Source organism: Rhopalosiphum padi, chromosome 3, assembly GCF_020882245.1.
Source record: "Rhopalosiphum padi isolate XX-2018 chromosome 3, ASM2088224v1, whole genome shotgun sequence".
Lineage (NCBI taxonomy): Eukaryota > Metazoa > Arthropoda > Insecta > Hemiptera > Aphididae > Rhopalosiphum > Rhopalosiphum padi.
Window position 1 is genome coordinate 48,377,207 of NC_083599.1, and position 21,485 is coordinate 48,398,691.

General features: G+C 26.6%; 1 protein-coding gene across 3 annotated transcripts in view; it reads left to right on the plus strand.

Annotated features, from left to right (window-relative positions):
* LOC132927776 (syntaxin-16-like) overlaps positions 1 to 7,403 on the plus strand; it is a 40,631-nt gene extending 33,228 nt beyond the window's left edge. Inside the window, exons 1-7 of one of the 3 annotated variants that reach the window (XM_060992369.1) lie at positions 1,107 to 1,422; positions 3,545 to 3,598; positions 5,378 to 5,631; positions 5,693 to 5,816; positions 5,937 to 6,102; positions 6,169 to 6,458; positions 6,563 to 7,403. In XM_060992369.1, coding sequence (XP_060848352.1) covers positions 3,575 to 3,598; positions 5,378 to 5,631; positions 5,693 to 5,816; positions 5,937 to 6,102; positions 6,169 to 6,458; positions 6,563 to 6,739 — 1,035 coding nt within the window. In that variant the 5' untranslated portion in view covers positions 1,107 to 1,422; positions 3,545 to 3,574 and the 3' untranslated portion in view covers positions 6,740 to 7,403. Of the gene's footprint in view, positions 1 to 1,106; positions 1,423 to 3,544; positions 3,599 to 5,377; positions 5,632 to 5,692; positions 5,817 to 5,936; positions 6,103 to 6,168; positions 6,459 to 6,562 lie in introns of those variants that run through there. The other 2 variants (XM_060992368.1, XM_060992370.1) reach the window with 2 other exon arrangements.
* Positions 7,404 to 21,485: the final 14,082 nt, after the last annotated feature.

The following is a 21,485-nucleotide window of genomic DNA, read 5'->3' on the forward strand; positions in this document are numbered from 1 at the left end:
AATAATTAATAATAAATAATTGTACCATACTGCGTTGTAGGTTTTTAAACAATCTATTTTATCTTTCCTAGTGGCAAGATAAGAACATGATCTAATATACATTATTTAGACTAGTTTTAATCTATTTATTCCTTGAAAATATTATTATTCACATCACAGTTTAATGGTACGTCGGTTCTAACTTAAAAGTTATTAACAACAGCTAATAATATAATACGATATAAACGATATACGATGTTTTTTTCTGCAAAAATAAGTTCAAAACACCACGTGTATAAGAGAATAAAATGTTAATATTATATCAAAGTAATAAAAATAAAAAATAAAATATCTTTATAAGTCGACTAACACACCGTTTTCGATCGGAAACGTTTTTCGCGTGAAATGATTTATTATTTAATTCAAATTAAACAGTTAAACACATCCATTACAATGACCTATTCAATGACGAAGTACATACTTACACTCGAACATTTTATTATACAATATAGCGATTTCCTCGGTTTTAAACTTGCGCTGATTTCAATGCATTTCGATTTTACAATTTATAAGTATTTTATAATCTACTAATACCAAGTATGGATAAAATAGCCACTTATAATAAAGTACATGGAATAAATACTCAAATGCTTATAAAATATATTTCGAATAACGTATTCGAAAATCATTTTGAATACTATCCTAGCATTTTAAATACTTTTAGAAATACTTATATTATATTTTATATTTATACCTATAGTTTTTGTTTTTATATATTCTTGTAATAAATGTAATTATTTATGTCATAAATATTGTTCAGTTTTTGTCTTTAATAAAGATTTTATTGAAGTTTACAATAAGCGTGTACTTAAAAATCAAAGACATAATTGGAGGATCAATTTTTTTTTATTTACTCAACAAGTACACATAATATATTTATAACATCTTTAACAACCAGTTATTAGTTTATAATTATTTCTTATTATTATTTCAATAAAACACTAAATAAATACTAATACAAATATTAGTTTAATACTTAATAATACAGATGATTTTTTTTATACAAATTATATACTTTTAAAAATTATTTTAAATAGTATTCGGAATACTTTAGAAAAAAAATATTTAAAAAAGCATTAGAATCAATTTATTCGAAATTCTACCATATCTGATTTACTTAAACTTCTGTTCCTCTTATCGTTGTAATTCGTCATTATGGATAGGTATAATGTGCGTCGTCTTAGCACTGATATATATATATATATATATATATGGGTTCTAACACTATTCAGTATTATGTACGATATTATATAACGAAATAAAAATTATTTACACTGTATACCTTCATAAAACGTAGACAATTTTTTCCTTGCGCGTGCTCAGTATAACAAACGTTCCTGGATGGCTATAAGGTGCGATCACCACTCGGGCTCCGGATTCATAGTAAGTTAGATTAAAAAAAAAAAAAAAAAATTATATATATTTTTTATTCAACAAATATTATCGTATAATTATTTATAATATATAATAAAATACCTAATTTCATAAAGTTAAAATATGTTTATAAATATATATTAAAAAAAAAAAGTGATTACTATATAGAACAGTCCCTCGGTATTCGATTTAAATAATCGAAATATAAATGTTGCATTTATGTACCTAGTTATATTATTAATTTAAAATGTTCTTTTACACAAACGACTTCGTAAATTTTTTCCACGGTATTCATGTGAACTTGTACGCCGCTTAATAACTACAGCGGCACCACTGCGGTTTGGCGGCACAACTAATCGATATAAAATGCTTTAATGTTTCATATACTGAACATGTACTCGTACAAATCAAATCAAAATTATTTTACAATTATAAATTGGTTTGTGTAATGTCATTCGTATAACGTACAAAAATAACTTCTAGGTTGATATTATATAGCCCACGCTCTAAAGTCTAAACCATTAAACAATAATATTTTAACAAATTTATAATTACTGTAATTGAAGTCCCATTAATGTTATATATGGGCCGTTTGAAGTTAACATTTAGATGAAATTGGATATTAAAACGTATATACAATAAAGAATTATACTCAAACGATTTTTGTTATTTTGTTGTAATTATAATAATATTAAACGTATAGAAACTTGAAACATTCCACTGGTACTCAAATAATCACTTTCTATAATATTATACTCGTACTGTAACATATTAAAAATATTTATATTAATTCTAACTTTATTCTATATTTTTATATATTTCGGAGCATTGATAATAATTCAATTTTTAACTTTAAAGTTAGATACATATTTAATATTTTTAAAATATACAATTTTAAATTATTGTAAAATCAATAATATTTATCTATCCATTCAGAATCCAAAATGTCTAGTATTTAACATTTGTACAGGTAAATTAATTTTTGAGAAAAACGATTGTTTTTTTTTTTGTTTAATAATGAATAATTCTTTAGAATACAGAGATTTTAATTTTCCATCAAATATTAAGTATTTAAAATGAGAAATAATTTTCAACGATTGTTGGCTTTTTTTGTGTTTTTACATTTTATATAGGTAAATTTGAAAATTTCGTTTCAATTTCGAAAATGTGTAAATTATATTGCAATTAAAAAAATCATAGTATATATTTTTATACCTAAACCATATAAACGTAATACAGATTTTGGAACCTACGAGAAGTAAATTTGTTTTGTTGAAAATTTAAAATAAGTTTAGCGTAGCTATAATTCATTTTGTATACGTTTGATATTAAGATAACATTTTGACGACATAAAAAATTTAAACGTAGGATAATCATTTATTTTTAATCGGATTTGCTTTTGTTCGAAGAATTCTAATAGTAGATTGTAGGAACCTGAAAATTCCATCATTTCTACTTAAATCATAATTTTATTTACACAATAAATTTTCAAACATTTAAACATTTTAAACTAATTTTAATATGTCTTTTTATAAGCGTAAATAAACATTTTTACGGCAGAACAAAAACTTTGGAAATTAAAAATATCGAAAATATTTAAACACACAAAGTTTTTTATAAGCAATTGAAGATTACATTTTGAAAAATTTTTTCAAAATAACTATCAAAACCGACATATTTTTTTAACTTATTTAATGGTTGAAAATGAATAAACATTTTTATCTTTAATAACTAAGTCTTGAAAACGTATAAGTGTTCAAAATTACTTACATTATTATATACTATAAACTATATACCTATACAATGAAATTACCTAAATATTTAGATTAATTTTAAGCTATTTATACAACAAACATACATCGTTCTACGATACCGTTTGTTTTGACTTATAAGTTAATAACAGCTAGTATTATTTCAAATAATATTATTTTTATAAAATATATGCGATTTATTTTTTTGTTTAATAATTAGTTCAACCTATAGTATAACAATAAATAGGAAAATGAATTATTTATAGCAATAAAATATTCTTAGAAATAACGGACTGTCTCTGTTCAGAATTGTTTTCCAACGTACTGCAATGATTTATAGTAATTTAATTCAAATTTAATATACCCATTAAAATTTACAGTGACTTCCTTAATGTCAACACTCATCTACTATGTACAGCAGGGAGACTCCTTCGGTATTTTTTTTTTTGCTTGTATAATATTATAGATTTACACCTGGTTCGTTGCTAAGAGATACCTACTAAAACGTACTAATACGTACTAATATATGTAGGTACCTAATATATTTCATATTGTAAGTTGAAAATATTGCAATTTCGTAATTTTCTATTATATATCAATATGAAAGTTTTATAAAAATAAAAACTCAATTTTGTCTTTACCACGGTAGTCAAGAATTTGGTATGGAGCCTGGCGATCTGGCAATGATATTAGTTACGTAAGATTATATTTGTTCGTAGTGTTTGTTTAAGCTTTGTAATCGACAAATGTCAATAATACGTCTGAGTTAACCCGTAGCTTTACTGGTTAGTCTACGGACGTCTTGTAGAACATGTTATTATTTATTTATTTAACATGCATTCATTTCAATAAAGCACAATAAATTATGAATTACATACCAAAATAATGAATAAATATATACAGTGGTAGTTACATTGATAATAAATTACAGAGATTAGTTTAACAAGGTAAGTGAGAATTGTTTAAACACAAACACAATAATGTAACTAAGTAGAAAAATGTAATTCATTCAGGTTCATCATTCTAAACGTCGGATATAGTTGCGACCACGATTGGTAAGGTACAATAAAAGGAATTTTGGATCGCGTGAAACGGAATGGGACTTAATAATTTATTTTGGTGAGCAAACAGGAGGGAATCCATCGGCCTACATAGGAAAACCAAGTTAGCCACTATACTCTTCTATCCGCTAATAAGTGGGCGAGATCGAACTTATGCATGTTAAAATATAAATCTCAATATCGTATTATAATAGGGAATGTTTGTTGTCTACGTCATGCTAGTATATTTAAATTTAAATTATAACAATGCCATAGACCTTACGTCTTACATATTATATGCTTATGCAATGGCTTCACCGCTGGTTTTTATAATTATAATACTCCATCGTCTTCCACGGTACAAATTCACGTAGTTAAGACGATATTAAGGTCACACAGCGCGGAAAGATATTGTTAGCTGCTGTTAATAAAACACATTGATAACTGCAGCTATAGGATTATCGAAAAAACATAAACTATGAACTAAGATTTTTCCTACGTCCTTTTTAACTATATTATTTTATAACTAATTCGTATTTCAAGAAGATATTTTAAGTATATTTATTTTAATATGTATCGAAGTGAGAATTGATTAAGCACGTGATATTATTATAATATTAGTACCTACTTGAGCAGCAATAATGATTTTATATTATATACTTACTTATCTTTATTTCCCTCTCTCCCTGACAAATGATTAATAACTGAAAATGTTTAACGTTTAAGTACAAATAATTAAGTCGGTATATTTTAAATAAAGATCTGAGCATATGTATTATGTACGACCATCACGCTATGTATTTTTGCTTATGTGTACTTATTATATTTAAACGCCTAAGCCGAGGCTAAACAAATTTACTAAAATGTCTTACATTCATCATTTTATTAGTATTTGTTTATTAGTTATAATATTGTGGATGTAAATAATCTTAATTTAATTAAACTTATTACGGTTTGTAACTTTGTAACTTTATACTATATTATTTTGTCTTTTCTATGTTAACTCTTTAATCACTTGTGCTTATTGTAAATAATTATTTTACAGATTGTACAATTTTTCTAGTTTAAAAAAAAAAATAATAATAATATTATGGAAGTTATTTAATTATATTTTATACTCTTACTAAAATAATGGTCGGCTATGAATGATTTATTTCGGCTATCGTGTTACAGAGCTATCAATTAGCAAATATGACTACAAGAAGTTTCACCAACATATATATGCTGATGAGAAAAAATTGTATGCACACTATCCATTCATTTAAAGAATCTACTAAGCATAACGATTATGATACAGATAGTGAAGGATGTGTTAACGACGAAGTGTCGTTAATGGAGGCCGGTCGAGCTATTGACATGCGATCTCAGGAAATATGTCCACCTCCGTGGACCGGACTGTTTGAAGATGCTCAATGTTCTATTGCCTGGTTTTATCCCATTACAACAGTTTTATTTTAATCAAATACGGAAAAATAGATTGAATTTCAGGTTACAGAATAAATTAGAAGAATTGCGTTCGTTACAAGATGCACATTTGTTGAGACCTACAGCCCTCAATGATTCTAATTTGCAAGAGAAATACATCCAAAATCTTACATTAGAAATTACTAGAGTAAATACAAATAATAATAATACAATATGATTAAAATATTAATACATTTTTATTTAAAAATATTATGTGAATTAATTGTTTTAGGTACCTACTTAATGTTTGTAATCTATTACGTTACAGATATTTGCTTCAACCAAAAAAACAATTAATCAAATCCAATTACACTCGAATGGAATATTCGACAACAAAGAATCCCAACTTTCGTACAACGTGTCGTCCGCTCTGATGTCATCGTTACAAAACGTTTTCAACGAATTTCGAAATTCACAAAAAGTCTATCGCAACAGTAAATTCAAATAATTTATACGATCTATTTTGTTTTATTATCATGTATGCGTGTATACGGTTTTAGAAATCAAAAATTTAGAAGGGATATCGTTACAAATGCTATTCGAAACCAACGACAACAGTTCTAATTCTAATTCATTATTAAGTATTAACGAACAATGTTCGTCGAATGCTTTTGGACAACAGTTGCAGATGTTACAGTCGAATCAAACGCGAACATTCGCTGCTATACTTATCGAAGAGGAAAACGCTAAAATGGCCGTACAGTTGGAACGCGAAGCAAATCAGATAGCCAGTTCTATTGTTGAACTCAACAACATATTTAAAGACGTTGCACACATGGCCGTTCAACAAGTTAGTCTAAACTTCATATCTCTCGTTTGTCTAGTTTCTATTGATAGTACATATATGCACCTACACAATTATTGTAATTGCGTATTATTATCTTATTTTCGTAGGGCAATGTTTTGGATCGGATAGATTACAATATTGAGCAGGCTGAAATTAAAGTTAAACAAGATGCAGCGAAGCTTATAGAATCGGAAGATTGTTACGATCGAAAGATTAAATGTATTTTGATTTTAGTCACCATTAGTTTTGTGTTGTTAATTCTTTTGGAAATAACAACATTTTAATATGCTTGTGTTCTATTAAGGTTCTCCATTTTTTTGTTTACCAAAAATACTAGTTGATTAAACTATTTATTTAATATACATAATATGTTACATTAAATTATTTTGTTTATCATAACTTTTAGTTTTAAAATAATATTATACTATTATTTTGCGCCCGTCTAATATTGTACGATTTAATATATTTTGTTCAAAGTTATACTAAACGGATTATTTCATATAAATGAATCGTGGTATAGCAATTTGTTCTATAAAAATATATTTTCCATTAAAATCCTTAACTGAATTTAATGACCGTTTGTTATAGCTATTAACATTTTTTTTTTTGTTATCAAATACATCCACATTTCTCAATATATATCGATACCTTTCCATCTTTGTGTTTCTGAATTTCTACTGCAGTTGTTTAATTAAATGTCTAATAGGTAGACAGGTGATCTAAACTTAATAGATCATCTACAAAAGATTGAACTTTTATGTCTGTCTATAAATTCGTATATTTTCTATAAACCTATCCAATCTCGGCAAATTATTTTTTTTTGTCCGATTTATTATATTATAATCTTGTTTGTAGGAATTTTGGCTTAATTTCAAAAATCTTAAAGTCCATTTGTATCAATAGGGGCACACTTTTTAATTGATAATTTATATTTTTATAATGGAATTGAAAAAATCGATTATATAAATTGCACGGGTCTTTTAATGTTTTGAAGCCATAAATATTTAGCTATCAAAATATTTTTGTGTACAAAAACAATAAATTTTGATTATATTATTATAATTTTTAAGACATTTAAAATAATTAAAACTTTGAGATGCACTTTTTTTAGGTAGTGTATAGGTAAGTATATAGTCTTTTATTAATAATAAAAAGTAAATTTTACTTACAGTAAGACGTATAAGTATATAAGTACAATAAGTATAAAATCTACCAACAAACTCAAGTAATTACCTATAGGTCAATGCAAAGTATTATGTGCATTATTTAAAAAAAAGTATATAAGTAATATTATTACTCAAAGATTTAAGTAAAGACATTATAGTTATAGTATAATATAGTTAATAGAATTATCCACATTATTGTATTCACAATATTTTTAATATATATATTTTATAATAAATAATGTGGTAGAGAAAAGCAAAAAAGTAATTCAATTTATAAATGGACAAAATATTCCACACTAATATTACATATTTTTCTTAACAAATACATTCTATAATATAAATTTAATTATGAGTTGCAAGCTGTATGTGGATGTGTGATGATATTATGAAAATTGGATAAGGTGAATTAATCTTTTAGACGGCGGAATACATACAATATGACACCGTGTTTTTATGCTTGAAACAAAAACCTTTATATAGGACCAAATAGCTATACCAATCGTTTAAAATTTAAAATAGATTTATTTAAAATGAAAAATAGTATAATGCAGAGTACTAAGTATTAAGTAATAATATAAAAATAAATTATATTTACGCACAACAGTACAATATTATATGATGGTCGTATCGTTATAAGATAATTTTTGAAGAACCAAAATTTAAATTAGCTGCATAATAATATTTAAAAAAAAATAGATATTATAAAAAAGAACCATTAACGCTCGTGTAGAAATCAAATAGATAGATTTAAATTTAAAATAAGTTAAGTCAAATAAACGGCAATACATAATTTATTTTACAAATACCCAATACCATGGAAAATAAATTTAAAAAATGTTTTGTTTCTCAAGTGGTAATAATAATTTATTACAGAAGACAATAATTAATAATATCAACGAAAAAACAAATAGCATGGTTCAACAAAATATGTTTAATAATTAATGTTTAGCAGAGGTTTTAGGTATAAGCTATTATTTTTATCGTCTCCAATTATCGACTGATATTTTTTTTTTTTTATTTAAACTATTGGACTTGAACATTTTCCTAGTGATATTATTCATAAACTAAAACGTATGAGTTTACAGAAGTTTTGCGTGTCGATAACAGAGAAGCCTGTAGAGATAATGATCCACCGCCTGTCATGATGACAGCGATATAATTTTCAAATTAATTTTGATAACTTATTTTCTCTGGATTACAACTTTTTAATTCGAGATCGTTAAGCGATAACTATATAGGCATTGTAGGTACTTATAGCATAAATATTATCGGTTTGGTATTCAAATTTCGTACGACTCGCGTGTAATTCGATAACTATAAATTTTATTTTTGTATATTGCGCGATGCAACATCACCAATGCGATAAATCGATACCATATTAGTCAAAATATAATACTTTTTAGGTGCGCAGATATTGTTGTCGTTACAGAGAATAAAGTGGAAACGCCCAATATCTCAGTGTAAAGTTGTTAGGTTTAAATCGCAATTTTTTTGTACATAATAACATAGAATGGTGTATCTATAATATTATGTTAATAAATAGTAATAAATTTATAGTACGGCAATAAACAGTGCAAAAATTGATAGTGTTAGACAATTTGTAGGATACGTTTTTATTTTATTTTAATATTATATAGTTTATTTGTGCTTTGTAGTAGGTATAGTCAAAAATGAAACTTTAAATGTCCATATTTTTTTAGATTTTTGGTAATTTTATGAACAAACTTATGAAGAACTTTATATAATTTTCAATCATTAGATAATAAAATTGAACATAACATAAATTTTCAACTAAAAATTGCAAATGTTTGTTATTTTGTCAATATTTGAACTTCAATGTTCAATTTCTTATAAAAAAATACCGTGATGATACATGCTCGATATTTGTTAATTTCCTGTATTAAGGAAAACTTATGAAGACCATATTATTCAGTTTTAAGCTTTTTGGTCAGAACAAATTTTTTATTGATATTTATAGAAATTAAAAGTTGGTGGGTGGTACTTATCAGTATTACAGTAGGCTGATTTAATTTTTGTTGAACATATTGCATTTAGTATGTTATTAATAGGGCTGGGATTTGTATGTAAATACATATTTTTACTAAAACATGATAAATTAAGTATTGCAAATGATAAATTCATTTCATGTGATTTACAATAAAATAAAACATATTTTATTTTACATGTTTTTACATATTTCGTTATAAATACATATTTTAACAATATTTGTAAAATGTCTACATTTTTTTAATATTTCATAAATTTTGACAATTTCGGTGGTTTAGTAGTATAATACATTCATACTTCGATAATATTACTCGTAAAAATTGTAAGTGTATAATAGCATATAGGAAATAATAATATATGAAAGTATTAGTTGAATATACTATACTATACTATAGGTACTATAACTTGATTATAGTTTATCTTATTTGTTTTTGTTCGATAACTATACATTAATGATCTTAGATTATACTTTATACTCAACATTTATTAGAAAAAATATATTTACGAATTTTTAACAGTGAAACTACTTGCGTTCGCGTGGTATTGAAAATATCTTTATATTTTATGTATTTTTAAATTAATTTGATTAGAAATTAAAAACAATTAATTGCATATTATTCAATAATTATTTAGAATTTTATTTTAATTTTACTTGTTAACATAATTTTAAATTTTTCTTATTACATATTTTTTTATTTTATACTATATATTTTGGTCATTTTAATTACATATATATGTACATATTTTTGGTTTTTTATTACATATAAATCCCAGCCCTAGTTATTAATATATAATTATTATAATAATATAGGTACAGAATCATATTAAACAACACTCATTACTTAATAATCTATAAAGTTTTTAAAAATATTTTTTACACATAATTTCTAGTCGAAATAAAACAACATTTTTTGAATTAATTTTTTCATTGTTATATATTTTAAGTTTTAACTTCTTTAAATGACAATATACATTTAAATTTATATTCCGAACCAGAATATTTTTCTGAGTATTTAGCTAAATAAAAATCAAAATTTGGACGGGAAGTTTATAAGTTTAGTTATTTCTTATAACTAGTTATAACTATTTATAATTTAGGTTAGCAGAATTGTATGTGGTACAGGGATACCCCGCAAAATGATGGTCTACTATTTCGTTCATCTAAATTTTAAATACCTATAAAATTATAATTAATTAATAGGTGTCTGCGGGTAAATGTAAGAATGAATATACATATATATTGTTATAATAGAGTAGTCAGAAAATAATCAAATACTCATATCCCCCTCTTTCAAAAAACCTGAGGATACCACTATTCACATTTGCGTTTAGTGCATAAAAACTATGACGTTCACGTTCACTTTTTAAAGGACCAAGTTCATTTTCAGGTTCTTGCAAAAATATATAAATACGTCCATATAGTGGTTAATTTAAATTATTATTTTTATACATTTCTAAATAAAAATTCGAGTAATATTAAATAAAATAACCTTTTAATTTTATATCTATCCAATACTGTGATGGGAGTAGAGCATCAAATTTATTGAAATCAAAGCCAAGTTAAAAATAAAATAAATATAATACAAAATATATTAAACAGATATACCTATAGTTTATTGTTTAGAACTTAAATTTTAAAGTCTTATTTTCTTTCTACTCCTAGTTATAAATGCATAGAATAATAATTACCAATTATACAAATTTAATGAATTTTAGATTTAAATTACATAACATATGACCTTAACTTGTATACGATAAATATCAAATTAAGTAGCCCACAATCCACATTAAACGCATATCTTGTATAACGTTATTTTAAAATTTTATAAATATTAAAAAAAATCTTAAATATTGCAGAATATTGTGAATTTAATCGATAATACCGCGCAGATAAGAAGTGTCGATACAATCACACGATAATAATATTAAAAATAGATTTTAAAAAAGGAATTTCGTTCGAACGACCTAAAAATCGTTCAAATTCCTTAAAAATATGAACTTTGTTGGATTTATCGTATTGTATTTTGTGATATAAGTGAGTGTCGTCGCTAAAATATAATAAAAGCGTGAAGGCGTTCTTTCCAAACATAGTAAACAATTTAATATACTTACATAAGAACGTTGCAGTGCTATACTTATATATTATATACTACAGCAATATGATATTTTACATTATATTATTATTATCATAAAGATGATACGTTTTATTTTTTAAACTATAATAAATAATATAAAACACAACTTATCTATACGTTATAGTTGGGTACAGAAAAAATCGTAAACCGGTAAGTAAATCGTATACGGGTTAGTTTAATTATATGTATATATATATATTTATATATATATATATATTATATTGTTGCGGGATGAATTTTATTTTGAATTATGAATGTTATTACTTTAGTAACAATAGTTAATCATTCTCGGTTATCAAGTACGTATATATTTTGTGTGTAGATATATATTATATATCAGATATCTATAGATATAATATACCTTAAGTTTATTTAGTTAAAACATTCGTTAGTGTTTTAATCAACCAGTTAATCATAAATTATTGCGTTATCTTGATTTTTGTGTTTTAGAAACTAATATTTATGGTACCAAAATATTATTATACTGTATAGTTTACCTACATATTATTATAATAAATACTCACGATGTTGTCGTATAACCGTATACACATATATATATATCGTCAAAATCCCGTATGGTATTATATAAGTATAAAGTTCTACCGGTTATGTTATAGAATGAAATTTAAATAATATGCAAATAATTGTCAATAATTGAGAAGAAAACCCGAAAACTGAAAAATATGTTTTTATTCTTTGAACTTCCGACCCCGTTAAAACAGACAACGGATATTATAATGGACCACTTTCGGGCGAAGATGTTCTAATTTTTAGTGTTTTTGTACACTTATAGCGAGTTTCAACAAGAATAAAATACATTGTACACATTTTCGCTTGAAATAACTATACGTATATACGTATATAATTATAAACAAGCAAAGTTTGATAAATTTGTTGTTTTGTTGTTTGGAAGATCGAAACCTTGGCTCATTTCTTCATAAGTTTATTATTATTTACACGAATAAAATGAATACTTATACTAAACAAATTAGAAACAATTAGTTTGAATAAAATAAATTAGTTTTAATCAATATGAATAAATCAATTTTTAAAAAAATAATAAATATTATGTTTCTAACATTTTAAAAGTGCCAATATTCATGATGAGTACAACGTGTGTTCGGGAGGGCCAAGTCCATACCAAGACCTCCCCTCATACATCTCCACCAACGAGAATTTAATATAATATTATAATAGAAAATATTTGTTAGCGGATCGCATATCTTATAAGCTATATGATATTATTGTAAGCCTACGCCATAAACGAGCAGTAAACTGAATTCGTAATAATGTTGAACATTTCGAGTTTTCGACCGCATAATAGTATAAATGTTCACTTGTTAACACTAAAAACATACCTATATAATTAAAAACAACTGTAATAAACGTGAACTATGAAGGATAATACGGCTAGTTCGTATGCGCAATTCGACTTGTTGATTAAAATATAATATAACATTACGTAAGTGCTATATCGTTTCTGTGCATTGCGCAGTGTGCGAGTGTTTTTTTTTACCGCACAGCAGTTTGTATCAATAATAATAATAAATAATCGTAATGGTTTCTTTCGTGCGACAATATAATATATATAATAATATTATAATATAATACGGGTGTATAACAACGCATATTGTGTATATAGTATATTATAACACTGATGATGTGGTGTAAGTAGGTACCCAATGTTTGGCCTTGAAACACCAATAACATTTTCGTACACGACAAACGTATAATGTATACAGATTACAGGGTGTCCCGCAGTGCCGTGTGTATATAATATTTCGTTTTACACTCAAGTCGTTATCGTTGTATTTATGTATACGTTTTCGAATAACACGATGATGTCCTTAGCAGACTCGGGTAGTGTGTGCATGTATATACGCGCGCGTTCAAAAATCGTCCTGTATGCATTCGAAAACTGTTTAACAATATTGTAACATTTATTATTTCGACATCTATTTCTGAATTATATTAACTACACATAGTCTCTCTCGATAATTCGAAAACCTCTATAAATCCAACTAAACGCTTGGTCCCCCGAGAAATCCTATATAATTCGAAGAAATCGCTAGTATTTCGGTAAACAGTAATCCGTTTAATTGTCTACATTCATAATTTCTAATTTTTTTTGAAAAAAAAGTTATAATTTTTTTATCGTTGTCGTTTTTTAAGATAATTAACGATATGTATCATGTTATCAGTGCAATCGATATGTCACAATAACGACAAAGTCCTACCACTACCTGTGTAAAACTAAATTTTAAAAGTTATTAATATGTTAGGTTTTTAATTATACGTTTGGCGTTTTTATAACTATAAAAGTTAAAAATCATAGTTTTATTCGGGCTTTTATTAAAACAACTTTGTACAACATAGGAATTTATAAATAGTATCAATAAAAATGAATTAATTAATATAGTACATGTACATTAATTAATGCATTAATTAAATATAATCTGTTACTGATAATTTAAAATTAAAAAATAAGTTACTATACTATATATTAAATTAGGTTATATACGTTTTTGTACTAACACTGCATAAATTTGTTTTATTTGAAAATTTGAATTATTCATTACTTTAACAAATTGCTAATACATATTTGTTTAGATAATAATTATAATTTATTAAAATTTATTATTATTTAATTGCACAAGATGTTGTAATTATGACACCTATAGATAATATCTATAGTACCTTTAATACTGATAATCTAATCTAACTTACTTTAAGCGAGGAAAACTTTATTTTTATAACGCGTATTCCAAAATCCAAGTACAGCAAGTTAACGACAATCCGTTGTACTACTTTTATTATCAATCGGTTGCCGAGTGAATTTTTTAGATACATTTGTTAGAAAAAATGACAAAAAATGAATATTTGTTTAAAGACAATTATAATTATACATGATCAAAAATTCAAAACAAATTACCGATATATGTTTAAAAAAAAAATAATCAATAAAATATAGGTAGGTACTATAACCGTGTACCACCCATGTGATACAGGGTATGGAATCTTAAGCAAATAAATAATAATTATACTTATGTAATATTTTCTTGATTAGTTTTTTTTTTTTTTAAACATCTATCAGTAATTTGGTTTTCAATTTCTTGTCATTAAAGTGAAAATTATATTAGTTTTCTGTTACATGGACCAATCACTAATATGAATCGTACATCCTAGGTTGTATAAGTCCGTTTTAGTAAATGCCCATATAAAATTACGGTTTTCAGCTTTTACCGAGTACGATTATTAAATCCTATCATTAACTAGCAAAACTTAGTTTTGCCTAGTGACCGGACGTTGTCTGTAACGCGTATTATATATTATTTATAAAGTTTAAAAAAAAACATTTATTTAAAAATTAATGGTCTCTTGGAAATATTAATAGTGAACTTAATGACATTAAAAATTTAAACTTGGTTTTGAGAGTTGTTCATGTAGTATAAAGTTTTCTGAGTATAATTATGATACTTGCTACCCCTAGTTATTTTATGTATCATGCGATCACGCTCTAATTAACTTAAAAAAAAATAAAAAAAAAAATTGATCCTTTTTATAATTTAAAACGTTACGGATAGTTAAACAACAAACTATAAGTTCATATAAGGTATATATAACGATCAGAAACGAATCGATAATATATTATCGTAGACGTGAATAATATATCAAAGTATAACTATATGGGTAGAGTTATGACAAGAATTATGAAGTTTGTTAGATTATGAAACTGTGCTGTATTATTTTTATCGGTTGTTTTTTTTTTTTTTTTTTTTAATTCTATTTTAACAGGTACAATAATTGTTTCTATCGCACCACACCATTCCATTTGAAAACGCTGAACACGCCTTATAAAGACCTATTCGAATTCCGTAATGATTGTAGACATTCCCAATGCGAGGAAAAACAATATTTTCGCGCGTTATTCGCGTCATATATTGTATCATGCACTTACGTGTTACACTATATAATATTATATTACCTAAATACGGTATTCTCAAGGTGATACGCATAGGTACCTATACGTTTAAATAATTCCTATATAAAAACTGGCTCGTTATTTATTATCTTCCAGCCACAATTATTAAAAATAGCAACAGTTCTATAAATGTATTGTTCCTATATAGTTTATAAAAAAAAAACAATTTACAGCTTCATCAAAATATTATATATTCGGAATGCATTAATATTGTTTATTTTTTATTAAAACCTTTTTCCAGTAACCACAGCCCAATAATTTATTTGTTCCACTAAAAAAATTGAAAAAATAATGATGTTTCGAAAAACTTTTTTTTTTTTTTTCTTTATTAATATATATACAATCTGTACACAAGGCACAATAAGAATATAGGCTATAATATTACAGGAGGAAAATCTTGAGTGAAGAAGCCACCCACTGATGACACTTCGTCGAAAAACTAATACAAAAATCTTAACAAACATTCGCTAGTCTCGCGAGCAATATTTCGGACATCGGTATTACGTAATAATATACTTTGTATAATAAAACGGAAAGCGTCGTAAAACAATTTGTCGTCGAGAACTAGTAAACAGTAATATAGTCATTCTTAGCGATTCAAATATTTGGTGAATGAAAGGAGCACACGCATGTGCAGTTATAGGTTATTGCGGTTAAAATGTGTCTGGTCGGTGTCTATTACGTATTCCTTTCACTCGCGAAGTCCGAGTATAGGTAAATGTTGGCATATGTTGTGATTTGAAAAATGGTTTTATGTGTTTTATTTATAAAAGTCTCAAACTTATGATAATGTATAAAATATTTAAGACATACATGCCTACATTCACTGACTTTTATGATTATGTTAAAGCCGGTTGGCTGTTTGGATGATCGGTGAATAGTAATTGAAATATTTCTAAAGGCTTATATTATATACGATTATAAATTATAATAATATGTCATTTGTAATAAAATTATCATTATAACGATTATTACACTATTATTGATTATTATAATATTATAGCATATTTTATAGTTTTTAATCCTCAGAAAATATAATATCATTGGCTTTCTAATTGAACTTTCGCTGAATTCATATTATTATACCTATACGTACACTATATATACACTATTTAATATTATTATTTTAGAGGTGTGTGTCAAAATCCATAGGTAAACGAGTTTTAATAAACAACATTTTTTAATGAATATTATATATTTTGATAATATTATAAAAAAATATTCGTTTTCTTTTTATTTGAATGCATCTTACGCGCCTATATTCTATCATCATATACATAATTTAAATCGATGTAAGAAGGTATGTATTTAGAAAACTCCATGACATATGCTTGTCGTTGCTATAGTATAATATGTGACGTTATATACTACTTTATTTACAGGCATCTATTTTGTCTACTAAAAAATAAAATAATATACTCAATATGAACGATATCATTCGGTATTATACGCCGTACTATGTAATACGCATTATTATAGCCTAATTAAAAATGCCTAATATTTTTTTTACAAGGGGCTGAACAAAACACGTGAACAAATTTAGATTGCATTTAATAGTTTCAAAATATATTTCAGCAAGCAGAGACGTTTGGATATTCATAGTGTGTTGAATGTGTCGAGCTGTGCAGTTTGTTACGATAAACGTTAAAACTGATACTTAGAATTCCAACTACTGATACATATAGTAACACCACCACTATATAGAATTGAAAAATGACACACGAGTGTAATAGTTGCATGTAGAACGTTTTGGTTTATGTCTATTTAGGAAAAAAAAATGATTTTACTGACGCACCTATCGCACACGTTACTGGAAATTTTTTATAATATTATGATGGTGAATAATGAATATGAAATTATACAGAACACGATATTATTACGACGTATGGGAAAAAGGTTTATTTTACAAAAAGTCTTCAATTAATGGAATACCTACCGGGAATGAATATTATAACGCGATAGAACTTTTTGTATCTAATGGCCAATACAAATTATTTGGAAATAGGAACTTGGATTATATATTATTTCAGTTGCAGTATTATAATTAAAAATTATCTGGTAATTGGTATTCGACACTCGTACCATATTATATCTACCAGCTATTTCCTGTTTTAATATTTTGATGAAAATAAAATAAAATATTTTATGATATTATATACAGCAACGAGATATTCCCCTCGTACAGAGTATGAAATCGAAAAAATAAAATTTCAATTTCGCTTACCGATTTTAGTTTCTTGAGTTTCTTCCTATTTCAATTTAAAAATGATATATTATTATATTGTAATTGTATTATATTTATATTATGATTTTATGTTTAATTTTATATTATTGTACGGATCGATTTATATAAGTGTGTTCTAATTATTCATTTTTTTTTATTTTAGTTTCAATTTTAAATATTACTTACACTTTTACAATTTTATTATATTTTTAATTTCGATAAACTAGATTTGATCCATAATCGTTCTATATTGCTTTTAAATTTCAACATATAACTTATATTAACTAGCGATATAACCGCATGTACATATATTAATATATTATAGACTAATAGTCGTCTTTTTGGCTATTGTTGAATATTTTAGCTTTTAATTATTATTATTTGTTTTTATTTATAATGCCGATTATCATACAGAAATTATAAAATTATAATTATTTTTATGTATATTATCGATATCAATTTTTTTTCGTTTTTAATTGTTTAAAAGATTTTTTTCGATTTTTATTGGTTTGAAATCGATTTCAAGCGCTGCCTGCAGATGTAGATTCCCGAAAATCTCGGCGGATTCCAGATATAGGCATATCGTCATCATATATAAAAGCCTGTGTGCACGCAAAGGACGGGAGGGAGGAACAAAACAATTATTATTATCGTGCAGCGGCGTTAAACATTTCACATGTATACCACGGCGGCGGCGGCGGCGGTGCAGTACTATACGGTATATAAATGTAATACTATACAAGTTATCCGTATGGTACTCGTAAATCTATAAATTCTTTTTTACACAGCTATTTAAAGAATCTGGTGACACTATTATGCGCGCAGTCATGCAGTGTGTAGTTACTCTCATGCTGCAGTTACACACACACACACACACACACACACACACACGGTTTGGGCCCCGTCCACGTGTGTTTTTTTTTCTTCTACTTCTTCTCGTTTCGATTCCGCCGTAGTCCTCGCGGCGATTATATCTTTAGACGGTTTTTAATAACGTACAAGCCATACGTATTATAATAGCGTATAAAGAGATGAGAGTTTCTGACAAAAAAAAAACAAAAAAAAAAAAAAAATACTAAATAAATAAATAATAAACCAATGTTCACATTCTCCGTTTAATGGTAAATGTATTATATTAAATACACGTGTGAGTGTGTGTGTGTGTGTGTGTATGAGTGTATAACGTCACATTGTACGACTACATTACACGCATCGTATTATTCTGTGAGTGTGTGTGTGTGAGTGTTGACCTCCGAATTCCCTTACGACGATCATCGGGCCTATGTAATAATAATAATAATAATAATAATAATATAAACCAGAACTAGACGAGTTTTCGGTCGTCGTCTTAACGCTGCACACGCACACCGTCGTATAATATAATACAAATAAATAAATTATATTACACAAACGTGTGTCCGTCCGCGTGTGTGAGTATTTTTTATTTTACTCTTTTTACATCGTTTCATTGTTCTGACCGCGTCTTCGTATGTAGTCGTATGACGTCGACGACTTGACCGGTGACCACCGCGGTGGTATACGCGCACGCACACAAGCCCGTTAAACATATTATTATTATTATTATTGTGCGTGCATATTATTATTATACTATACTATACACTTATATAATAATATTATACTGGTCTATCGGAATCACTTGTGCGTGCGTATACAGAGTGATCGCCGCTTACTATAGTTGTCGTTTTTTGCGATTCCCTGTAAAATAAAACGTGGTGAGAGAGCTGCTACCGATCGAACGGAACTTTGAGCTAACGAACAAAAAACGAAATAAAGCTTGGCACAGTTAAAATAAAAAAAAAATGCACCATACACCAGGGCTTGACGTCGAAATTAAATTTTTCGATTTGAATATCAATTTTGTTTATCAGTAATATTTTTTTCTGATATAAATTTAAAAAATTTTCGATTTTTATAATTCTTTGCAATACAAATGTAATCATTTTTAATTGGATTTTAAACTTATTTTCTCTTTTTTTCGAATTAAAATATTAATTTTATGATTTTAATTTTGATATCTATTTTGATCATCGTTCACGCGTTCTATGCGCGCCGTTACGCGTGGCTGAACGGGCCTATAAGCGCATAAGAAAACGACGAAAAGGATTTTGGGCGGGACGATCTGTTGTTTAACCACATTTTCATTATTGTAATAAGTAATAATAGTTTTAATATCGAAAAACGGTTTCATGTTTTTCGATATAGTTAATCGCGTTATTACGCAACAACTATTGTTGAAGTAGACATGGAACCATTAAAAAATACTTTAAATTAATAATTTAATATACCTACAAAAAATAAAATAAAATATAAAATTCAAATTCAAACTTTTATCAAAACTGTCTGTATCAAATCCCTAATAGTGATTTCTATGCGTGCTCAATTATTACATTTACTTTTAAGAAAATTATAGTGCTTAAAATCAGGATAGTTATTATTAATTCTGAGGGTGTATGGGTCCTTTTAAGTCCTCTAGCTTTGTGTTAGTAATAGTATGATAGTAGTGAGGGTAGGGTAGGAAAGAGAAACGATTTTCCCATAAAATAAGAATCGGTGAAAAAAAGAAAACCATTTTATCTTTCCGATCACTTTGATTACAAATCGGTTATTTTTTGTTTGTTATACCATCTCTGATACTCGTGCGATTAAAATTTATAATCCTCACCACAATTATTACTTCCTACACCAAATCAAATTTTAACTTTATAATAATTATACGATGACTGTAGACAGCAGTTGATAAGAATATCAAGATTTTATCAAATTATCAAATTTAGTACGAATATCTTCATTACCACCGGTTATTTAATTTTTTTTTTTGTTCAATTTTGATTTTCACATAGTATAATGTCTAACATATAACGAATTCGGTATTTTGATAACTTTAGAAAACCATCGTATGTCGGCGATGGCAGTCTTGCAGTTTCCGGTCGCAAGAAATTTACCGTGTGAAAATAAAACGGTGACAAATATCTGGTAATATAATAATAATAATAATAATAATAAGGAATATATAAAGCGTTATAACGTCATGATGGCTTTGAACCGCGCAGAAGAACGTTGCACAAAAAAATCATCTGTGCACCGCGTAGGTAGGTGAAACGGATCACCTCGTATAGCAATAACAACACAACAGTGCGTTTCAATCCGAACCGTCGGCCGTCGCGCGCCTACAACTAACCCGCACCACGTGTGGGCAGCACCTGCTGCAGCCGGGTGGTGGTTTCGCGCTATAGCCAATCGCATACAGTAATAATAATAATAATAATAATAATAATATGTATACATTCGTATAATACGTATTATAGAGTTAGGTACGTCCTTTATATTATACTAGCTGATCCTGCGTACGGCGTTGTCCCGCCGTGACAAATTAAATTATTCCCGCGGAGGGGTAACCCTTCTTGAACTCCGTTAAATGTAAACTGCGTATAGATTTTTTTACGTATATAAGTTATTTGATGGGTGTTCTTTTTTTGACAAAATATAATAAAATGC